General features: G+C 43.7%; 1 protein-coding gene across 3 annotated transcripts; it reads right to left on the bottom strand.

Moving 5' to 3' along the window:
* Nucleotides 1-2,106: 2,106 nt before the first annotated feature.
* On the bottom strand, nt 2,107-23,323 carry CLTA (clathrin light chain A). Of its 3 annotated transcripts, XM_012769959.2 has the most exons (7): nt 22,957-23,323; nt 14,833-14,870; nt 13,410-13,527; nt 9,310-9,421; nt 4,791-4,844; nt 3,499-3,534; nt 2,107-2,555 (listed from the first exon to the last, which is right to left on the bottom strand). In XM_012769959.2, the coding sequence occupies exons 1-7, from the start codon at nt 23,171-23,173 to the stop codon at nt 2,384-2,386; spliced, it is 747 nt and encodes a 248-aa protein (XP_012625413.1). In that variant the 5' UTR covers nt 23,174-23,323; the 3' UTR covers nt 2,107-2,383. The 3 variants fall into 3 exon arrangements, with proteins under 3 accessions (XP_012625413.1, XP_012625414.1, XP_012625416.1); XM_012769960.2 differs by lacking the exon at nt 3,499-3,534; XM_012769962.2 differs by lacking the exons at nt 3,499-3,534; nt 4,791-4,844.
* Between the last annotated feature and the right edge of the window lie 578 nt (nt 23,324-23,901).

Here is a 23,901-nt window from a genome sequence, read left to right as displayed (position 1 = left end):
CACTGTTGTATTTTGTTCTTAACTCACTAGCTAAAAGCATTTCCCTTCCCAGAAGAGATTTAAAGTTGTTCCATTGCTTACGTTTTGAAGGTTATGCAACTTCCTCAAGGCATCTATTATCATTACTTTCTTACCCCCCAAAAAAGCTTATTAATAGAAAGCACTGTTAATTACATTTAAAATTTGACATAAAAAGCAAAGTGGCCCCAAGAAAGAAGTTTTAAAGTAAACGTTGAGCACCCACTGAATCCCTGGACTACCTCCTTCAGAAATAATCCCAAGTTACCATTGCTGTGTAACAAACCACCTCAAAATTTAAGAGATCTTAAAACAACAGTAATTGTTTTACCTCTCCCAGCTTCTGTGGATCAGGAATTGGGAAAGGCAGTTCTAGCCCAGAGTGTTGTGCACTTGTAGTTAAGACAGTGGCTGAAGCTGGAACAGCAGGCTGGCCAGCCAGGCCTCTCTTCATGTATTTACAAGGTTTCTCAATGTGAACTAGTTTAAGCCTCCTCAAGCACGGTGGCTTCAGGCTGGTAGAGCTTTATTGGGTGGCTCGGCTACCAGCTAGTTTGTCTGGTCCAACAAACCAGCCATAAACTACATTGCCTTTAATGACCTAGCCTTGGAAGTGACACAGTATCAATTTTGTCATATTATTTAGTCACTTCTTGATCTGGAGAAAGTCAAAGATTTTGTTGACATTTTAAAACTGCCCTCAAGAAGCCCATCTAGCATGAGACCAGATACTGGTCCAGATGATGGCACCAAGATAATACCAAAAAGTAAGCTGTCCCAAGTAGAAGCCATAGTTCAGGGGAGTAAGGGGAGGCATTGTGGAGATGGCCTTTGAACTAGTTTTTTATTGAGATGGGGTCTTGCTTTGTTGCCCAGGCTAGAGTATAGTGGCATCATCATACCTCACTGCAACCTCCTGACTCCTGGGCTCCAGCAATCCTCCTCAGCCTCCTGAACAACTGAGACTACAGGCATGCACTACCATGTTCACCTAATTTTTCTGTTTTTGGTAGAGAAGGGTCTTGCTCTTGCTCAGGCTGGTCTGGAACTCCTAGCCTCAAGCAATCCTCTACCCTTGACCTCCCAAAATGCTAGGATTGATTATAGGTGTGAGCCACTATGCCTGACCATGTAGTTCTTAAATTTGATTTTGCCATTTTGAGTGGCATTAGCAACTCCCAGTTACAACAAAAGGTCTGTGAACAACAGTGAGTGAGCGCTTGATCAGAGGTGGCTATAGGGGAGGAATGAGCAGAGGCCAGAAATGTGGGCCAGATCAAAGAAAGCCCAACTAACAAGCATGGAAAAAGGGATGTGGGAGATAAAGTAATGACAGTTCCTCTCCCATCCAAACATAATCAGCATGGGGGAGATGGTGGACTTTTGTGTTTTTTTTTCTTTTTCTGTAGATATTTACAGATGGAAGGACTTTCCTTCTTGGCAACAGCAAGGCTTAACACCCATCCTGAGCAGGGTATTATAGGAGTTTACCACAACCTCCACTTGGAAATATCAGATGATTATAAGCAGACAATTACTGAAATACGGGTTTATTAATTGCTTGGAACATCAACTAAAATGTGCCAGGTACTATGCCAAGTTCTGAGAGCAGGTAACAAATGTCTTGGTGTCTGAACAGAGCAGTCTCCTGGAAGCACCTGTTGTGTAGATCAGCATGGTCCAGTAGAGCTTTCTGTGATGGAAATCTTCTATAATCTGCACTGTCCAATTCAGACGCCACCTAACCACGTGTGAAATATGACTAGGACTAGAAATGTATTTTTAATTAAATAGTCACATGTGCCTGGTGAATACTGTATTGGACAGCACAGGTCTAGAGGAAGGATTTTATAATAGAAATATGAACCAGTGCTTGGGGTGGTACAGACTCTGACGCGCCACGGAATCAGGAGTAACAAGGCTAGCCGTGCACAGCGCCGTCCCAACTCTGGTTTCTTGGCCGAATCCAAAGGAGTCAGGGTCTTACTTCACTCTGTATACCCCAGACTGACCCCTGTTGAAATATACTTCCCTAACTCACTTTGAACTGCAGCACATCTTGAGTTTAGTAAAGAAGCTTCATCTACGTTGTTTGAAACAGAAATTTATTCTTAGAGTAATGCACAAAAGCACAGGTTGAGGCTACTGCTGGGAGGCTTCCCTCCCCTTCTCTTCCTCCTCCCCCTCCTCTCTGAATGCCAGGGAGAACACAGTTGAAGGAAACATGCAATCACAAACAATGATCAACTCTAAAGACAAAAGGTTTGGTCCAAAAGAACTCAACATAATTAATCCAATTACTCTGAACAGCTTCACTGAGTAGGATTAAGATATCGCAGACGTAGTGTTTCCACAGGGTGGTTCTTCAGTGCACCAGGGGGGCCTGCTTGAGGGAGATGAGGACTGAGCGCATGCGGGAGACATCTTTGGCCTGCTTGCTGGACTTGGGGTTAAAGTCACACAGCCGGGCCACTCGTTCCCACTCAGTGCCTGGGGACGACTCATCAATGTCGTTTACAAAGGCTTCTTCTGCTGCCCTGGAAGCAACAACAAAATATGTTGGTTTAATGTAGAACCCCCTCTGAGCAACCTGGTGGCTGCCTTGCTACATTAGCGACTGCCTCTTCGTGCCTGACTTAATGGCATTCTGGTTTTCCCAAGAGTAACCCTGGCCCAGGTCAGACTTGAGCAGACATGTGGCCAGCTCTCCTGGGCACAGGGTGCCCAGACTGCTGTGTAAAATGTTGGAATACAGGTGTTTGGTTCAGGGCTCACTCTGTCTGGCTGCCTCTGCTACAGAGCATTAGAAAAACAAGTCCTTAGCCAGCTTTGCACTGCTTTTATTAACAAAAGCAAAGCAGCAAGCTGGCCAAGAGCTTGAGTACTTTGTTCTGGGCTGTACTGAGTTTCAAGGAAATTTAGAGACTTCTAAAAAGCCCACAGGTCATTGCACAATAGCTTCCAGATTTATTCCTAAGGCTGGAGAGAAACAGGGCAGATCAAAAGGAATTCAAGACAAAGCTCCCATGCTAGCAGGCACTAGAGACTAAAGCCATTCTGGAAGAGGGTTTGTTAAGACATTCTCCAGTTCAGCCAAAAGTTTGCCATTTTCCCTCCAGCCAGGTGTCTTGGACCACTCAGGGCACACTGGCAGGAGAGCCAATGTTAGTTGCTTTTAGGCAGGATGTTGCTCCGACATTCTTTCACATCAAGGTCAGCCCACCCCCAGCTGGGAACTAACTGGTGGGAGCTACAAGCCTGAAAGGACAGCGGTAAGAGGCAGGAAGACACACTCTATTCATCTACTCCGACAAGCATCACGGGCAAAGCAAAAGCGATGGAGATGACTGGTCTGTGGGGACGCAGGGGTGGCACTATCACAGGGATGGCCGTGGCAAACACTGCTGAAGCCCAGAGCCACCACAACACTGCGACTTCATGGCACACACAGTTAGGGGCAGTGAGAAAGGTTTACTTAACTGTTCTAGGCTGTAGCAAGGATGGTTTATGTTTGTGCTTAAAGGTGAAGAGAAGAAAAGAAACAAGGAGAGAAACTTTAGGTCAGATATAGAAAATGAGAATGAGCTCAATGCAGATGGTCAGTAAGCTAGACATGCCCTTGCCACTCTATCTGTGCTTGGGGACGTGCAGCTGGCTTTGCTGGCCACCCTGCTGTCCAGCAAAACCAGACTCGACCTTTCCAGTCTCTATTTCTACTCCAGAGAGAATGTGCAGAAATCAAATCAAACACCACCTGTAAATCCAGCATTTCACAGGTCTCATTGCAAATGCATCTGGGGGCCCAGGAAACCCAGTTCTGACTTCTAACGGGACGAACAGCTCAAGGGCACAGGCCCTAAGAGGTTCTACAGACCTCGGCCTATTGCCCAACTTCCAGAGGTATCTCTCCTCCTATGCCCTCTCCTCCCTTATATAAAAAGCCAGACCTAATTTTTAAGGAGGAAACAATGAGAACTGTTCCCAAGTCTTTAGCAAAAACTGCTTTGATTATAGGAATCCTTAAAAAAATTTTTCCCCAGAGAAGATGCAGTGTTTTGGGGGGGAAGGGGAGTCCCAGTGGCTTGTATCAGGCAGCTTTGGCTATCATGACCTCAAAGCCAGGACTTCTCTGTGCTAGGGTGGGGACCAGGGCATCAGAAGCCAGCCACTAAATAGCAACTTCTGACATGCAAGACAGCAGAGAAATCATAGACACCCATCGGAGACAAGCCCCTCTGCTTTGGACTCCTCTGCCTGAGGGAGAGGCAACCAACCCCATATTTTTTTAAAGGAACCAAGTATAGAAAATGCTGCCCCTACAGCTCTGACTTTGGCAATGCAAGGTGCTGCGGCTTACTGGCCCCTAACCTCCTGGGACTGTCACCTGCTCCCAGGTGGGGAGACTTCTCCTTCCCACCAGGGGCAGGCAAGCATCGGTAGCAGCAGTGCTGGCAGCAACAGCAAGAAGTCAGAGTCCCCCTAGCCCCAAACCCTTCCCACACTAGATCACAAATGACTCACTTTTTGAAAGGGAGTCAGCTTTCTTTCCTCCAAACCCCGAATACGAGAAATGGCAACCAGAGGGTGCAGGGAGTTGGGACTCTTCAAGATCCCCACCGACCATCCCCCAGCATATCAGCTCTTAGGCAGCCCATGGTGCCGATTTGAAATAATTTGAAAAGCAAAGCAACTTGTGACAAAAAAGGAGCGTTAACTCTAAACAAAAAGTAGAAAGAATCAAAACAAGAAAAGGAATTAGTTTTGCAACATACACATAACCAATCACGTCAGCGAAGGGTTGTTTGTAGAAAGCTTCGTCTGCCACCCTAGACAGCAAGAGGTCCCAAAGGCAGGCAAGCAGGCAGGAAAAAAGAGAGAACATTGAGAAGCAGAAACATCTAAAATCCACAATAGAGGTGCGACTGTGCTCTGGGGGAGCTGCTCCCAAGGCTCCATCCTAACCCCCTGAGACGTCCAGCGCTGGCGACTCCGGCAGACCTGGTTCCTGCTGGCCTCCCCGCATGGGGATCTTCCGTGAGAGTAAGCGCTGCCAACATCACCCCTTTGGCTTCCCCAGCGACAAGATGCATGTGTTAAGCACCCAGTAATAGGCTAAGCCCTTTCACACACGTTACGGTGATTCAATCCTCAACTGTAACAACCTACGACGCTGTGCATTCTCACCCCCACTTTACAGATGAGGTAACTGAGGCTTAGAGGTGAATGCCACAGTGGCAGCATTCAGAACTCACAGCTGAGGCAGCCTGGCTCCAAGTCCAGGGGTCTTGTTACTGTGCATTGATGCTTCTTCCCAGCTGGTGTACGCTCAGGAAGCAACGCCGCCTTCCTGCCTGTCTCAGTAGTTATCACTGGGCAGGAATGCTGCCAGACACCAGATGCGCTAGGACCCACAGCCAGTTTTATCTTGGATCATCCAACTACTGCTTCTCCACACTGGATGGGTGGGGTAAATTTCAGTATTCTGCAGACACATATGGTCATTTCAAAATTCTCACCTCAGAGAAAAAAGCAGCTGGAGGCAAGTGGGCTGGTGGGAAGAATGCTAGACTGGCGGCCTGGCTCTGGCACCAGCTTGTGTGTCCCTGAATAAGGCTGTCTGTCGGTGCAATTGCTGAATATTTCTATGCCAGACTTATTTGGTTTGACAAGGTGCAGCCCAGAATCCAGAACATCATCAGCATGGCAGGGCTCTGAGACAAGGAGGATGGGGCGTACTGAGTGGGGAAATGTACACAGCAGGGGACAGGATGGCTCTCACTCTGTTCCTCAGGATGAATCCCTAGAACCAGCCAGCCCACACTTGTCCACTGTGGCTGTGGTTCCCCTGAGGGAACCTCCCTCAGGGAGTCTTATCCCGTCTTTTGCAGGGTGGGTCTGGGATGGACAAGTGGAAAAATACATTTTTCATGGGTAATCATGCCTGGTCATTAACCTAAGCTCACATATTTACTTGAAGGCAAATTCTAGTAATTTCAATTTCAGTTTATTTTTAAACTCACACATACCCTTCTTCTTTTCCATTTTGGTTTATATATAGGAGATGTTTTGTGGGAATTTAAAGAAAGCAAAAAAGAGCAGGCTGATTGTAACTTGAAGTGACTCAGCAGGAAAACAGAGAGTTGTTTGTGGGCAGAGTGGGTGGGAGGGAAAGGCAAGGCCAGCCGGCTTGTAAACCATAATCCTTTCAGTTTACATGAAGGGCTGAACCTAATCAATTTCAACTCCAGCGAGCCTCTACTGGAAAGTTTGATGACTCCTGTCAAGGCCTCACTAAGAGGACAACAGCTTGACTGTCAGGCTCTTGCAGCTAGCCCTCAGGCTAAAGAGCTCTGCAGTGACAAGCACAGCCCCCACCTCAGGGTGACAGGCCCAGAACAGACAAAGTTACACACAGCAGGTACAGGTGGCTCTCCACCTGTTTGTTCTTTGCCCAGCAGAAGGGGACCTGAAGCAGCAATCCTCAGCCAAGGTAGGAGGGGACCCCGGGAAGCCTGAGAGAGGGAAGGAGGATGCCCAACCACAGGACATGCTCGGGAGGCCTAAATACAATGCAGAGCTCCATCCTATAAGCAGCCTCAAAGTGGGCGTGGAAATGTTTGCCACCACCGAGAATCATGGATTCTCCAGACTTTTTCAAGCCTTGATAGAGCTGAAAAGTCTCAGCACAAAGGCCACCTGAAACAGGAGGAAGTGCTCTGTGGTTGTTCTTGGTGAGTGAACTCATCCAGCTGTAGGCGTCAGTCACTGTCCTGGCAGACTCCTGTGAAAAGTGAATTCTTTTCCACAGCCATCACTTAATAATTCATGGCTCTTGTGCAGTGACATTTAGACTCTGACTTGGGATAAAAGAAGGGAGATGCAGTCTGGCTGCTGCACGCCTGCCCCCAGCACAGTGCCTGGCTGTGCTCCTCGTGCTCTGGGACTGCTTGGGTGAGGGCAGATGGAAGGCAGGAGGCCTGAGGACACACTCATGATTAACTGGGTGCCCTTTCTGTCCCCAAGTCTCCTCTTTCCAACTTCTCTGCCTTTCTGCCTAATTTCTGCAATCCCTTAACATCCCACTGCTGGAGTCACCCAGGGAGAATGACACTTACTTAAATTGAATGCCCCATTTTCTTTTCTAAAAATATTTATTTGTAGAACAACAATGAGGAAAATGAATCATTTTTTGTGAGACCTATTCCTTTAGAGTCTAAAGTTGATGAGTCACACGTAGATGGGGAGTAGTCAGCAATATCAAAACCTCCAGGGGACGGTGAATGTCACTGGAAGAAGTACCACAGAGTGACTCTAAAATGGCTCCCACCTCCACCCACTGAAGAATCATTGGAATGAAGTGTAAAAAACATCCCTTCTGTCCTAGAACCCTGGTGGCAGTGGCTAGTGTGCCAATAGCTTTATGCACTCAGGGTAAACTCTGTGCTGCAAAGTTTCTACAAGGCAAGTAACCTGGTTTCTAAACAGCTCTACATTCTCAGTTGAGTGGTGGGTTAGTCCCTTGTCCCTGAAACTTGAGAGTTTCACCTATGAGATCAGCCAGCTGCCAACCCCACATTCTACAATTCCAAGTAAGCAAAGGTACCAAGGCCCTAACTCAACACTTGGAGGGACTAAGCCTTTAAGACGGAGCTCCTAATAATAGGTGTGATCACTCTCTCCCAGGACAACTGATTCTGTATACAGACAGGTGAGTTCAATAAAACTGGCTTGAAAAAATTTCTGCAATGGAAAGCCTATTCCCAATATATTTCTTATTTTAGTTTGACAGTGTATGTGTCAAATTGCTGAAGCATCAGGGACCCTGTTCAGGGAGGGTCAGCATGGTTCTGCCAAGGACTTCAGAGCAGACTCAAGTGCTGGGGCAGCAGCCGGGGTCTCCACGGTGCTTGCTCACAGCACCTGCTCATCTTTCTTTACTGATGTGAACTTACATCTGGGGAAAAATCATCTTGAGTGAGGACAGGACAGATGAGCCTGGACCTATCAGCACTTTGTACCTACCACAAGCTCAACAGAGGCACTATGTAGCCGATGGCAACCATCGCCACTGGTGACTCAATGAGAAGACTGGAGAGCAGTCCCCATCATACTTGCCACAGAACTTCAAATGGAACCCAACATGCACCCCTCAAAAGTACAGCCCCTAGAGGCAGATGGCCAGGACAGAGACCCAAGCCTGGCATCTGCAGGGCAGCTGACAGAACCAAGGATGACCAAAGGCACACAAGGATCTGAAAGGCTGCTGGATGAAAAAAACAGTCCAACTGTTCTGTCACAGTTCCTTACACTGGCATCGGCTGGCTGACAAAGTGGTTAGCACCCTCTTTCCTGGCAGATTTCTGGCTAACAGAGCTACCGGAGACAAGGGCACTTAACCCAACCTCCTTCCTGCCTCGAATATAGGAACCTATGGCCCTACCCTGAAAATTAAAAATATCCCCAGGCCTGGCCTTGCCTGTTTTTACACTGAAGTGAGTAGACTGTTCAGTGAAAATTGGGCTCTGAACCTAGCAGAGGAAAGAAAGCCAGTCTGCCTACCTCGAGGGAAGCAACATTGCATATGCCTCTCTAAGCTACTTCCAAGAAGTGCAGAGCACTGAAAACCACAGCTATTGGCTGGTGGTGATATGAGAATGAATGTGTATTCTCCCTATAACTACTTAACTGTCAGTGAGTAAAATACATTCTGAAAAGAGCATTTTAAAGAAGTCAATTCAAGCTTTTCTTAGGCACAGATAAGTACCCAGAGAACCCTCAATTCCACAGTCACTATGTTGGAACACCCTTGGCTGCCTGATTATAAAGCACATTTTCCTGTTAACGGACTCCTTCCAGAGGTGGCTTTCAGACAGCAGGGCTGTATTTATCGGATACAATGTGACCAAGTCTATAATCATCTCCAAAGTAATGAGATCCTGGTATATTCATGAAACTGACCTTTCATTCCAGGGTTCCATTTTTTAAAGCTTAAACCTAATCTGTAAAGTAACTTTTCCTTTGGCAGAAGCATACCACTGCAGGTGACGCATATTAACCAAGCTCTTCGTTAAAGAGCTAAATTCACTACAACCAGGATGGCTATATGACAGGGTGAATTACGCTCACAAGACCCAAGAGACTTCAGCCACTGTGCTTCAAGCATCTTCTTCAAAAACTGCAAAGATATTTCACACTTAAGGAGGCAGCAGCCAAGAACCTAGACTGGATGCTAAAAAATGGATTTGATTCAATTTGGGAAAACAAGCTATGCTAGAACTGCTGCGGACTGACCTGTTGTTTGCTTTTGTTTTCTGTAGCTGCTCGTCCTGTCTTGCATACCACTCCTCTAGCTCCTTTATTGCTTTTTCTTTCCACTCTGCTTCTTGCTTCCGAGAGTTGGCATCTTTGGAGGGAGGGAAAAGAAAGACAATAGCAAACTTAAGTTTGTTTCATCCATTTCCTTTGGTTTTGCTGAACTTATGGTGGGTGAGGGTACTGTGTGTGCTGGGGGAGAAGAGTGAGGAGGGGGGAGATTAAATTCTATTCCCCCTGTTTGCACAACCAACTCTAATCTCAGTGATCCTAGTCCTGGTCTTATCCCAGTCCACTGACACGTTAGTGAGTTACTAGTTTTGTTTTGTCTTGTTTTTGGCATGGGGAAGGAAGAGTGTGGAAAAAACAATTATAGATTATTCTTTAATAATGCTGCCATTATTAGTTCAGGGTGAGATATTCATATTATCATAAATAAGCTTTTAACTCTTCTCACAAACTATAGTCCATATCCCAAGTTTGACAATTAATGGATTTGAAAACATAAGGTGGTACTCTTATAACTAAGGCAGAAGTGCTTCTATGAAGCAGGGAGCTATTAGGATAGCTGCCACAGGTAGAGATGATTCAGGAACCAGAGATGGTAGAATATAGAATAAAGAGTTGGAAAGGACCACAGAACATCTATTCCTACTAATACTGCAGAGTGAATTTGTGGCACAGCCAGCACAGTGATACCAAATAAACTCCAACAGAGAGAACTTCAAGGGGTAGGAATATGGTGTCATTAACAGTTAACCAAAAGGTTTTGGAAATGAGAGCAAGAAAATGCACACCTAGCAGGTTTGGCAGATTGGATTCTCAAATATAAAGTTTCTGAAGAGACACTTGTCAGCAGGGAGTAGAAGGTAAAGAAATACACATCACAGTTACTGGTGCAGCTGACACTTGAAGTTAACCTGATTTGTCACTTTAAACATGTTCTTAAGGATGTCATGTCTGGCAGGTGTCTTATATATGTCTCATTTAATCTTTACAACCATCCCAAGAAGGTAAACTCTGATTCCATTTTAAGCAGGGAGAAAAACCAAAGCTCGGAAAGTCTGAGTGAACTTCCTAAAGGTTATAGTAAGTGGCAGAGCCAAGATTCAAACCCAGGTCTAACTTTAAAACTTATATTTTGCTTACCTCATTATGCTGCCTCCAGGGGGGCAGAAAGGGAGGCAAGCCTAGAATTAATCACAAGATATGACTAGAAGGTGACCTGGATAGAGTTTTCAAAGTATAGACCAAGAGGCCAACCTGTAATTAGTGTCTCTGAGAAGAGCAGAAAGCAGTGGTGGTGTCAAATAACTACTGGAAGGAATGAAATGAAGCATTCTTGGGCATTTTTAGGGCCTTTGCAAAAAATGTCTTGTAGTTACAACCTGCAGATGGCTGTGTCTATAATTATAAGAAATAGCCTAAAAGCAGCTAAAAACTCCCCCAAAGTTTCACCTTCTTATCTAACTTGTTGGAAAGTGACCTATCGTTCAGAAGGAAAATCTTTTTACTCAGATTTTCCATGAATGACTCTACACTGACAGGTGTCTGTCCATGGCATTAAGTGTATGCATGGAATGGAGCAGGCTATGTTGCAATGAGAGATGCTATGGGCTGATGGTACCATGTGGACAATACCTAATTCGAAATGTGGTGAAAATACTTCCAAAAAGTTAACTTTTGATTGGAGAGTATTTTCTTTCAATGTATTCTAATAATCATTTAAAATTTTGTATTATATAATAGGAACAAAATATGAGAATTTATTTCTGAAAAATTTAAATAAAAATTGTTTACATCTGCACAGACTGTAGTAACTACATAAGACAGTATATTTAAATTGTCTTCTGCCTTTTATAGATTTAGGAAGTGCCACTGGCAATAAGAATTTAGAATTCTTCTTCTCAGAGGAACAGGAAGAGTCCTTTTACAGAGCAAGGCACACTGACAGGTGCTTTCTTCTCTGGCCACCCTTGTTCACAGAAAAGAAAATTTGAGAATGTAGCCAGCAGCTATGCTGAAAACCATTGATACCAGTTCTCTATTTTTAGCATCTCTTGCTTTTTCTCCCAGTTCTTGCAAGAAAAAAGGGGGAAACTGAAGAAACACCTTGTTCATGAACCAAGTGAATTCACTTCAACTGGAATGCAAGAGCAAATGTTTGATGTCCCTCAAGAAGGCATCTTGAGTTAAGAAAACACCACCTCATGGAGTAGCCCCAAAGTACCCAATTTGATAACTGAAAAAGAAAATGAAGTTTTTCCTGACACCAAAGCCTACTCGCTCTAGGGAGAAGACAAACTTTGCTAAACCCTGGGGAAAGAGAAAAGATAAAGCTGGGCTCAGTAACATGAAGAATACTCTAGCAGTCCTACTACCAGCTTAGTCTTGCCTCTAAGCCTTCTCAAAAGAGATCCACAAAGAACAATCAAGGACTAAGGCTGCCAGCATCGTGAAGACCTATTTTTGTCTAAAGCTGCTCTATCCAATACAGCAGTTACTTGTGGCTACTTACATTTAAATGTATTAAAATTAAAGAAAATTTAAAATTCAGCTTCTCAGTCACACTAGCCACATTTCAAGTACTTAATAGTCACATGTGGCTAGTGGCTACCATCCTGGTCAGCAAAGATACAGAATATTTCCACCAAATAAATTACTATTGGATAGTGCTATAAAGGTTCAAACATAGTGTGCTCTTTGTTCTGAAAGCCACCAAAATTGGACCAGCAAGATAAAAGATTTCACACTTACTGGCTGTGTTATTTGGGTCAAGTCCCTTCCTATTTCTGGGTGTCACTTACCTTATCTGAAAAACAGGGACTCATGTTGTCACAAGTTCAATGGTTCTCAAGAGGGAATAATACTGTTAACACTGTGGTTACACAGGGACAATGTCAGTATTTCCAGGAAATGTACAATGAAGTATTTATACATGAAGTATACAATGTGTGTATCTTAAAGTAGATCAGCCAAAAAAATTATGTGCATGTATGTATAAAACATATACATATATACATGCTTCATTTATATAAAGATAACTTAATGTGTCAAAATATTAATTATTAAATAGGGAGTACACACGTTTATTTTCCTCTTCTTTCAATTGTTCTGTTTTAGAAATTTTAATTAAAAAACTGAGAAAAAAACACAATGTGTTACATCATCACACTCTGCCATACTTCTTCAACCCACCATGTATATACAGACACCAAGTGTCCCCTGATCTTGAACCAACAGGTGACATTCCACGTACAAATGTCTTTACCAAACGCCAGGCTGTCTGGTGCTGACCTTGGGCGTGGCCTGCCTGGCAAGACGGCATGAACACTACATGCATTTAGAAAGCAATGTGATTGAAAGGGATGGGGATGGACTTTGAAGCAAGGCAAACTGAAGCTGAAATTCTGAATCTACTACTTCTTAGATGTGTATCCCAAATACTTATTCTACCTATGATCCTCACATTCCTCACCCATAAAAATGTACAAGTTACCTTATAGGGATATTAAGGTAAGAAAAATAGTATGGGTTTCCTAACATATCTCACATGTTCCTCTTAAGTGTTACATTAAATTCAGACTTCAAATGAAAAATGGTCTTTAAGTCTCTCACATGGGTATGTGAAACTTGAAACCTTCTGGTTTACAAAGCACTCTCAAAATAGCATCTCAGCCTACCCTTGAAGTCAGTAACATTGATCTTTCTTCACAGATGACAACACAACACTCTGAAAGGTTTGAGCAACCAAGTGCCCACAGCTGGTAAGTTTAAGGCTGGGTCTTAAAGCCAGTCTTTCACTCCAAGTTCAGGGCTCTTTCCACAGCATCACTCTGCTCTTCCCATGGGAGGACAGAATGCCCTTGGTGGCTCTGTGGGTTACCCTACTCCTCACACAATGGCCTGTGATCAGGCACTTCCGTGTGGATGGCCTTATGAACTTCAGGCTGAGAAAGATATCTTTCCAAAGACCAGACAAGGACACTGGGTAATTAAAGTTAAAAAGAGATAAAACTAGAGTCTAGGTAAACTATTCCACTGAAAATCAACACCCGAGACAGAAAAGGATTCCTTACCAAGGGCTTCCAAGCGTTCCGTTTGCTCTTCTCTCCATTTACGGATACTTTCAGGCTCTGACTGCAATCGATCCACTTGTGAAATAGCTGCGTAACTGTCTGTTGGACCATTACTTTCCTTAACATAAAACACAATTGTGCTTTATCAGTACTCAAAATTCCCTCCTGAAATACGACTCATCCAAGTTAACACCTCTGGTTCTAACAACATTGGTGGTTGTTATAAAATGTTAAAGGATTGCCTTAAAAACACCACCACCATCTTGCATGCCAATAGAGAGCTTTCAACATTATTGCACTTAATCTTTATAATCCCATGAAGGAGACAGAGTAGTTGTTAACCTACCTGTTAATAAATGGGACATGAGTGGGAGGTAGGAAAGTTGTGGCAGGGAGTGGATTTATTAGGAAACAGTGTTATCTGTTTGTTTCCTTACTTTACACAGAAATTATGTGATATCTTCAAAGTAAAAAAGGTAGGTAGTACATAGTAAAGCCAAGGCCTAGAACCTAAGACTTCTAAATACTATCATGTAGAAAAAAGGTCAATTAATATTGCTTAATATTGTGAATTCTAGGAAAGGAAGTGCAAAAGAAAATGTATAGTTACCATAGTTACACCAGAGAGAGGATAAAAGGCAGGCAAATATGAGTCACAAGGGGTATGTGGGGGTCTTCTTTACAGGGGGTAAGATCTGGAAGCTAATAAACAAACTGATAAACTCAAATAAATGTTAATCTTTAGGCTAGGCTCAGTGGCTTATGCCTGTTATCCTACCACTGTGGGAGGCCAAGGTGGGAGGATCGCTTGAGGCCGCGAGTTTGAGACCAGCCTGAGCAAGAACAAGACACCGTCTCTACAAAAAATGGGAAAAATTAGCTGGGTGTAGTGGCTTGTGCCTATAGTCTCAGCTGCTCAGAAGGCTGAGGCAGGAGAATAACTTGAGCCAAAGAGTTTGAGGTTGCAGTGAGCTGTGATAATGCTACTGCCCTCTAGCCAGGGTGACAGAGTGAGACTCTGTCACACACAAAAAAAGTTAATCTTTAGCGAAGTAAACTAGGGAATATTACCAGGTTAATGTAACCAGACTATAAACAAAGATGGAAGGAGAATTACTTAAAGTATTAGTAAATAACTTATTACAGTGCTTGACACAGTGCATGGCACACTGTCATCATCATGAAGGGTCATTTCTTGAGAATAAAGGTGATATCACAAGGGCCAGGTAAGTAACATTTTAAAAGAGTGCTCTATCAATGCCGCCTCTCTTTAAATTCTTCTACTTTGATAGGTAACATACCAGCTACTAATACATCCAGTAAAATCAAAGGGCTGGGGTCTCTTTCTAGGCCAGTCAATTCAAATCCCAGGAAAGGAAGAGTATCGACCACTGGCATTCAACATAATCGAAGTACTCCCTACCTGGTAGTATTCACCATTCATCACTCCATCAACAGCATCTGTAAGAAATAAGATTTCAGTCAGTCAGTCAGGGCTGGTCAAATGCTGGGCCAAAGGGTTACATAATGGAATATAGTATTGTATGCTGCAGGCACCATGAGCTACTAAATGCTATCCCTGTGATGGGTACTGAAACCAAGATGTGCTTATATACAAATGACAACTGACTTCACCAAAATGTGGACAAATCTGTTCCCAGCTCCCAAGTCCAAAGCTACTGACATTCTGTTTTCTAGCTTAGAGAGATGAGAAATGGAAACCTGGTAGAAGAATCTCATAAAGTAACGACGTTTCTCTAAGAAAGTTCCAGAGAAGGCACAAGAAAAGGCCAGGAGTCATCTAGAGTGAGCAGAGCTGTGCAGCTTCACTTCAAACCAAGGTGCTTTCTTTGGGGCCAGGACCCTCCATCCTATGGCTCCAACAGGTTTGGCACTGAAGGACGTTCAGTTTAGACTACCTGTTAATTTCTCTAGTCCACTTGGGACTAGTCCAAAATAGTTAAGATCTGAACATGCCAAATGAAATCAGTGCTTTTAAAGATGTAAGTTACAAAAACTGAAAGCATGACACATTACACAATCCTGTCTTTTGGGCACAATTAACTATTCATGAGCTAAATGAGAAAATCCACCTCAAAAACATGAAAAATGTTTTTGTAAGTAAGACCCGCATATCTTCTTCCCATACAGTACAAAATAGTGGTCCACAGGCCAAACATATTTCATTTAAAATATATAGTATTAAGTCTGGAAATTTTCAAAACACTCAGTGTTCCTGTGGCGCTGGGGTGGAGGGTAGACAGAGGGAAGAGCTGGCTGTATTGGACCTGTATTCCTGAACTGGCGGTATCTGTCTGGAATGGTGGGCAGCCTTTTAGGCAGAGCATGCTCTGGTCAATTTGCCAGTCCCCACTAGCCCCAGTGACTTTTGGGGAAAAAAAACAAAAACAAAAAATTCTATATCTCACTAGTCCACTTACTTAACGGTCCCAATAAGTATGAGTTTCTAGCCCCTGCCCTGCACCAATAGCCCTCACTAAGAGGCAGCCGTACAGGGTTGCACACTGTCCCTCTGGAGTAGCTGCTCTGCCTTGTTCAGAAAGCCTCAGTGCAGCCACCAAAAAAACTTAGCTTCCACCTCCCTATTCTATTATCTGTTAGTTGACCACATTTGTACCTACTGGGTAGGACTTCTATTATTTTATCCAAATTTTTTCAAACTTCAATGACTGCCTTACTGCATGGGATGGGAGAAAGAAAAGATGAACCTAGAAGATACAAGAAACCCAGGTAGTAAAAGGTATGCTAAGCAGTGTGGCCCACCACTACACGGCCCTCTGAGGGTATACGGAAACACCATGGGTTTCCTAGAGGCCCGGGGCAGGGTGTTCTCAGCCTTCTTTTCCCTCTGAATACGCAAAGATTTTGTCAAACCACTCCTTTGGCTTTCTGCTTTCCTAACTAATCAAACTCAACCTGAACCATCTAGTTCCAAATCAATCCTCACTGGGTATGGTAGCACATGCCTGTAGTCCCAGTAGTTATTCACGAGACCAAGGTGGGAGGATTGCTTAAGTTCAGGAGTTTGAGACTGGTCTGGGCAACCCAGTAAGATCCTGTCTCTATTAAAAAAAAAATTAGCTGGACGTGGTGGCAGGCAGGGTACCTGTAGTCCCTGCTACTCAGGAGGCTGAGATGAGAGGACCACTTAAGCCCAGGAGCTTGAGGTTACAGTGAGTACAGCTGTGATTGGACCACTGTACTCCAGTCTGGACTAAAGAGCCGACCCTGGCTCTAAAAAAACAAAACAAAACTGATTTGCCACAAATCGACCCTAATATTTCATCTATTCTTTTGGTCCTCTTGCTTCTCCTAATTCCTTTCCCCCTGGCTTAGGGAGTATTGAAAACTTTTACAGATCATTTCCCCACCATGCTCTCCCTGATACCAACACATGCACTGTTTTTTTTTTTTTTTTTGAGACAGAGTCTCACTTTGTTGCCCAGATTAGAGTGAGTGCCGTGGCATCAGCCTGGCTCACAGCAACCTCAATCTCCGGGGCTCAGCGATCCTACTGCCTCAGCCTCCCGAGTAGCTGGGACTACAGGCATGCGCCACCATGCCCGGCTAATTTTTTGTATATATAGTTTTAGTTGGTCAATTAATTTATTTCTATTTTTGGTAGAGACAGGGTCTCGCTCAGGCTGGTTTCGAACTCCTGACCTTGAGCAATCCGCCCGCCTCGGCCTCCCAAAGTGCTAGGATTACAGGCGTGAGCCACCACGCCCGGCCTACATACACTGTTTTTTAAAAAAGGAAAATGGAGACAGAAGAAAATGCCATGTAATTCCACCACTCTCCCTGTTGGTTTCTAACCCTTTAGTTTCTCTAATGCATAGATATAAAAATTCTTTCAGCAAAACCAGACTCCCCCAACATAGGCTTTTTAATAATCCATTCATTGATACCACTAACTTTTCCACTTTTTTCCACATAAAAACACCATTACTTATTGCTCCTGGTATGCCAAGTACAGTGCTCTCAACACTTCATATCCATTAAGTTTTAATCCTTGAAACAAACCTCTATGTAGCAGCACTTCGCAAATGACCTTACAATTTGTGCAGAGTTCCATGAGAGGTAAATAGGTGTTCCTGAAAGGGCAGATAATTAATGACAACATTTTCTCCTTTAAATTTATTTTTAATGTTTAAGATAATGTGAGGAAAATACTAAATCCATGTATTATGAGATAATCAGCCTTTAAAAAGTGGTGCTATACCTGAGCAAGCCAGGATGGCAGAAGAAAGATCATGGGTTAATCTGACACGTGAATACACGCCACAGGATCTAGGCCCTTAGCAACCCGCCTCAGCTTTCATCTATGTTTCTATACAAACTGCTGGTTTGTATATATCTTGATTATTTCAACATAGTTCTCATACTTTCCTTAACTTTTGTAATTGTTTCATAATCCTATGAGTTTCTTATAGATTTTGTCAGCGGCTCTTTGCTATCTTAAGCCAGGTGCCACTGACCCAAATAATTTTTAAACATTCTATCAAGTTTGGGAAATATGATGTTTACCAAAAAACTAGTAAGAGGATTTGGGGACATATTCAATTGCTCCTCTGTAATAAATTCCTTCACACAGAAATGCTGGGTCACAGGATATATATTTTAAAGGCTTTTAAAACACCAACCACTTGCCTCTATTCCCCTACCAGTTTACACTCCTATCAGCAGCATTTGAGTGCCCCATTTCTTAGACCTTCACTGATACTGGAGTATGTGCTTTATCATGTTTTTTAATTTTTGCTAATTTGATAGCAGAAAAAAACTCATGGTGGCTTTGCTGTGCCAATCTTACTTCCTGTCAGGTAATCATCTATCTGACATTTGATTTTCTTCTTTACTGAACTGAGTTTTGCCTATTTTCTGCTATCTTTCTTTCGGTCTCTAAGTATTCTCTCTATATTAACAGTCTTCTCATATTGCAAATATTTCTCCCATACTGTCTTTTACTTTGGTTTATGGTATTTAACCCCTAGAATGAACTACTTAACTTGTATGTAGACACTATCAACTTTTCCTTTATGACTACTGCATCTGCTTTTATGCTGAAGGCCTTTCCTACTATGAAGTAGATATTTACTTTTCTTCTGGTTCTTTTAGAAATACCTCTCTTTAGTCCACCTAAAATTTACTTCTGTGTAAGACAGAAAAGAGTGAGGCCAGGTGCAGTGGCTCATATAATACTAGCACTTTGGAAGGCTGAGGTGGGAGGATTGCTTGAGTTCAGGAGTTTGAGACTAGCAAGAGCAAGACCCTATCTCTACAAAAAATAGAAAAATTAGCTGAGTGAGGTGGTGCACACCTGTAATTCCAGCTACTCAGGAGGTTGAGGCAGAAAGATCACTTGAGCTCAGGAGTTTGAGGTTGCAGTGAACTATGGTCTATTGCACTCTAGCCAGGGCAACAAAATAAGACCCTGTCTCAAATTTTTTTTAAAAAGTGGCATACTTTTAAATCCTAGAGCCTATAATGGCTAGGCTGACCTAGCCCACATGATGGTTAATATATTACAGCTAATATCAACTATCCAGTTAATATATTCTAGCTCCCAGGGCCATTTTTAATAGGAGAGACTTTGATTGCTATTCCATACACAAAACTAGGAGCAATCCTCATCCCATACCTTCCTCAAAATCACATGCTGCCTGTCCTTTATGTCTGAAGACTCATTCAGACCCACTGGAATCTGCTTTGAGCTCTGTATTACTGTACTATTGTACTGACATTCTTCTGTGAATCAACAACTGACCCAAGTCAAAGGATAGTCTGTTACTATAAAAACATGCAGAAAGGACATCTAAGGCCTTGACTTGCTAGGACAACCAAGCTAAACAACCCAATGTCTAAGAAAGAAACTTTCTAATGCATCTGAGGCATTCCAGACAGAAACAAGGGCCAGAGTAAGTTTCTAATCGTTAAAGACTTTCTGTCCCAAACCTACCTTCAACCTCCCACGTTCCTGAAACATTTGAATTCAAGCAGATTTATGTTTCAATCTCACTTGAGCGACTTATTAGCTTGCTATCTTAGAAATATTGCTTAACTTCCACAGTGATCAGTTCTCATGTGAAATATGACACTACCACTTAATCTGCAGAGCTACTGCAGGGATCTGAAAGTATATGGAGTATCTGAAACACAGTAAATGTGCTGTATAATTAAATATCAAGAGTGAGATTTCCCTAAACTTCTCTACACTACTGCTACCAATAAAATTTACTCTCCTTTTCCAGAAAGCTTCCTTTTAATTCATCTACCTTTCTTCTTTTTTTCTCTTCCAAGAAATTACTTGTCAAAAATATAATAAATAGGCCGGGCGGGCGCAGTGGTTCACTCCTGTAATCCTAGCACTCTGGGAGGCTGAGGCAAGTGGATTGTTTGAGCTTAGGAGTTCGGGACCAGCCTGAGCAAGAGCGAGACCCTGTGTCTACTAAAAAAAAAAAAAAAAAAGAAAAAGAAAAGAAAAGAAGAGAAAAGAAGAGAAAAGAAAAGAAAAGGAAGGAAGGAAGGAAGGAAGGAAGGAAGGAAGGAAGGAAGGAAGGAAGGAAGGAAGGAAGGAAGGAAGGAAGGAAGGAAGGAAGAAGAAAGAAAGAAAGAAAGAAAGAAAGAAAGAAAGAAAGAAAGAAAGAAAGAAAGAAAGAAAGAAAGAAAGAAAGAAAGAAATTAGCTGGACAACTAAAAATATATAGAAAAAATTAGCTGGGCATGGTGGCACATGCCTGTAGTCCGGCTACTTGGGAGGCTAAGGCAGAAGGATTGCTTGAGCCCAGGAGTTTGAGGTTGCTGTGAGCTAGGCTGACGCCACAGCACTCTAACCCAGGCAACAGAGTGAGACTCTGTCTCAAAAAAAAAAAAAAAAAAGTGTATACATATATATATAAATAAAATAAATAGTGCCTCCTTGCGGTACTCTCTCCATAATGCCTTAATCGCCCCTTGTCTTCCTTTCCCCCCTCAGCCCTTCCTGATTGAGGGCTTTTCAACAGTTCTACTTGTACTGCCTCCTTCTTGATCACCCGGTCTTCCTCAATATCCTTCAAGTCAACTTCACCCAGCTGGTTACTTTCTGCCTCTTAAACGTATGTCTCTTTTCTAGATCTCCTAACAACTGAAGGAGTTATCCAAGGCTCAGTCCTAAGCCCTCTGGTTTTTGCTGGTGCCCATACTTCATGGGAGTTTCCCCCAAGACTGGGGCAAGTTTAGATATTTCCTCTGTTATCAATCTGTTATAGCCTACTGCCTGTATCTTTGTGTAACACATCAGAAACAGAGATTCCACCTAGAATCTCTCCATTTCCTCAGTACACCTCAAGGCATTGTAAGTCCTTTCTCTTCCCCACCTCCAAGGAATAACAGTAGCTGGAATTTACTGGATACTTACTATATATTAGTAAGCACTTTACAGATACTCTTTAAAGTAATCCTAAAAATGCTATGAAGCATATATTACGCACCTTTTACAGAGGAGAAAACTGAGGCTGGGCAGTTGTGGCTATATAAATTGTTTGAGACCACAAAGCTAAACTCACATTAGAGCAATGTGATATAACACAAAATATTAGCCACTGAGCATTTCTTTAAAAAAAGAAAGAAAAGTGTCCAATTATTAATAGTTCTCTAATCCCCAAAGGAAGTGCTGACCACTGCACTATTACCAACCTCAGCAACCCTGTCAGAGATCTGGTTTTAAGTCACTAAATGCTTAGTTCACTAAGTTCTTCCTAGGAACTAAGTCAGCAATCATCCCTTTCCTTCCCTTTGCTGAATGAAGGCTTGATGCACAAAAGACTTGCATATCCAACTCTATTCTCTTTTTATCTTCCCAAACTGCCCATCATCAAGATCTACCAGCTCTATACAGGACCCTCAGACCTGACATTTTTGCCCATTTCTTTGTCAAGCATGTGAGCATCTACTATGTGCCAGGACATCCTGCTAATAGGGATACAAAAGTAAGCAAGAGTAACAGTCTTCTAAATCCAGGTCTTGAGTCCTGCACCTCCCAATTTTGTCCTACCCAGGACAGCCACAATCACCTTTCTCTTATCCCACTATACCCCTGCTAAAACAACTGTAAGACAATGTGGTACAGACTAAGCTTGTCTGTACTCATCCTTTTTTCTTATGCAACTCACTTCTCTCTAGGATTTAGTTTTCTCTTTTATAAATGAGGCAGGTAAACTAAGGATGTAAGAATTAAATTTCTTATCCCCTAATCACTTAAGACCAATTTCATCTCCCAATCAAAGCCCAGTTCAGTACAACCTAGTTGCTATAAATTGCACATTCAGGTATATTACATGTTCTCATGTAAGTTCTTATTGGGGGCCTGATAGCACAGTATAAAAACTCAGAAGCTGCAATCTATCAGCACCACTCTCCCAAAAGAGGTTCTGCCTGGTTGGTATAGTAATTTGAGATTTCTGAGTCTGAAAGCCTTTACAGTGCTACTTTAGTGCACCAAACCCTCAATCTCCAACACTTCCAATATCTCACGCCCAGCCTGCTTCTCTCATTTATGTTACCTGCCTAGCCTCTTTAAGGTTTGAGTTTAGAGCAGTACAGACACTCCTATTTGCCACAATAGTGCCCTATTCTCCTTTAGTTGGAATTTCTTAAGTAAATGAAAAGGCAGGTCTCATTTCTTCTAGCTAAATTTCCTGCTTCACTATACTAATGAATAGGTCTCTTTTCCACTCATCCTTTCCTCCCACACGACAATCCTAAGCATCATACACAGGTAAGACATTCAAGGGTCAAAATGTCACCCTACCTGTATTTTTTACTTCAGTTTGGCTGAAAAAGGCCACACAACGTCTTCTATTCATTTACCTCTTCGTTCCTCCCTGATTGGCCCAGGCCAATCTTGAGTTCTGCTTAGGTAATACTGCCTACCAAAGCTGTTCCTAGCGAAGAGCTCCAGAAGTCCTAGTTGTAATACGTTCAACAATGGTAGAGCTTCCTTCTCCAAGACTAGTCCTTGAGTTCCCTACTCACTCCTCCTTTCTTCCCCTGAACCCAACTCTGTAACCCTTGAGTGCTTAAATGCTGAACTGCACTGCGATTTTTTGTATGTCTCAAAAGCTATACTACTATTCCTATTTTTTCTGCCTTTAATTCCTAGTAACTGCATCTGTGCTGGGCTCAGACTTGCCTGTAAGTCTGGACACACTGCGCCAATGCGGCTACCTAAAAGGCCAGACTTAAGGCACAGCAAGTGCTTAATGAAAAGTTGCTGAATTGAACATGCTTTTTCGGGCTCCTGAGACTGTCACCCTATTTTCTTTGCTTTCCCGCTCCGCACGCGCCCTGGAGCACTCAACCACATTCAGAACTGAGCAAGCTTCCCGAGCCTCGGTTTCTGCATGACTGGGCCGGGGTCTCGTTTCCTCTTTGCACCGCTCCCTAACCTAATTCGGCAAGGAACAAGAGTCACACAGAAGCTCCCGGACCCACTCCGGGGCGAGTTTCCAGACAAGTCCTCTCGCCCCAAACGCGCCCGCACTCTCACCGGGACCGCCAGGCGGCTCGCCGTGCGGCTGGGGCCCGGGGGCACCGCCGTCCAGGATGGCGAAGGCCTCGTCGTTCTCGATGCCCGCAATCTCGCTCTCCTGCTGCGCCAAGAAGGCCGCGGCCGGGTCTTCTTCGCCAGCACCGGCCACCCCGTTCCCCAGTGCGGGGCCGCCGGGGGCGCCGGCCGGGGCGCCGAACGGATCTAGGTCAGCCATGGCGGGCAATTCAACGGCACTGACACCAACGTTGAGACAAACCAACCGACCCACTGACACCACGCCCGGCGGCCGCCGCTGTGGTGGCGACTGCGATCTGAGGGCAAGCGGGAGGAGGGAGAAGGGGGAAGCGGAAGTCCCGTCCCTATATCCGGTTGGTCCAGGCAGTGCCAGAGACCCGAAAAGGGAACAACCCAATCAGAGGGCAGCAATGGTTCAGGAGGTACCCAATCAGCAGGCGGAGGGAGGGGCCCCCAAGCCAACTCGTGACTTGGGCAGCGCGGGAGTGAGGGAGGTGATCCGTGTTGGCCAGGGAGGCGGAAGTGCGGCTTGCCTGGGAGCAGCCTTACCCGCCTGGCCTTCTGGAGCTGGACTGACGCGGGACGTCTACCTCTGAAGGGACTCTAGTGCAGCACCGGGAGGTGAGGTGGAGTTAGGGAGGCGATGATTGGACTATTACCGAGATTACTAAAATTACTGGCCGATTACTAAGAGGCAAGCCATTTACACTTTCTGAACCTCAGTTTTCTCATTTGTGGGGATTATTGGAAGACTGATCCTTTTATGGATTTGTTCTGGCTTGCAAAATTTTTTTTTAAATATTTTTTAACTCATTCACCCACCTGGGTTATTTGCTCCCTTAGAGCCGACAGATTTAGTGCAATTGATTGAATCCATTCCGATTTTTCTCCCCCATAGGTATTTTTAGAAAAAGGTGAATATATCTT

This window comes from Microcebus murinus, chromosome 12 (assembly GCF_040939455.1).
Source record: "Microcebus murinus isolate Inina chromosome 12, M.murinus_Inina_mat1.0, whole genome shotgun sequence".
NCBI lineage: Eukaryota > Metazoa > Chordata > Mammalia > Primates > Cheirogaleidae > Microcebus > Microcebus murinus.
The sequence above is the reverse complement of the archived record's forward strand: the minus strand, read 5'-3'. Positions and strand labels throughout refer to the sequence as shown.

What these genes read in the sequence shown, in the direction of transcription:
- CLTA (XM_012769959.2), bottom strand. Translation starts at nt 23,173, where the DNA reads ATGGCTGACCTAGATCCGTTCGGCGCCCCGGCCGGCGCCCCCGGCGGC. An exon ending in GGAACGCTTGGAAGCCCTTG is followed by an intron (nt 9,422 to 13,409) that starts GTAAGGAATCCT and finishes CTCCCTCCAAAG; the next exon opens with ATGCCAACTCTCGGAAGCAA. An exon ending in CCTTGCTACAGCCTAGAACA is followed by an intron (nt 2,556 to 3,498) that starts GTTAAGTAAACC and finishes TGTTGCTTCCAG; the next exon opens with GGCAGCAGAAGAAGCCTTTG.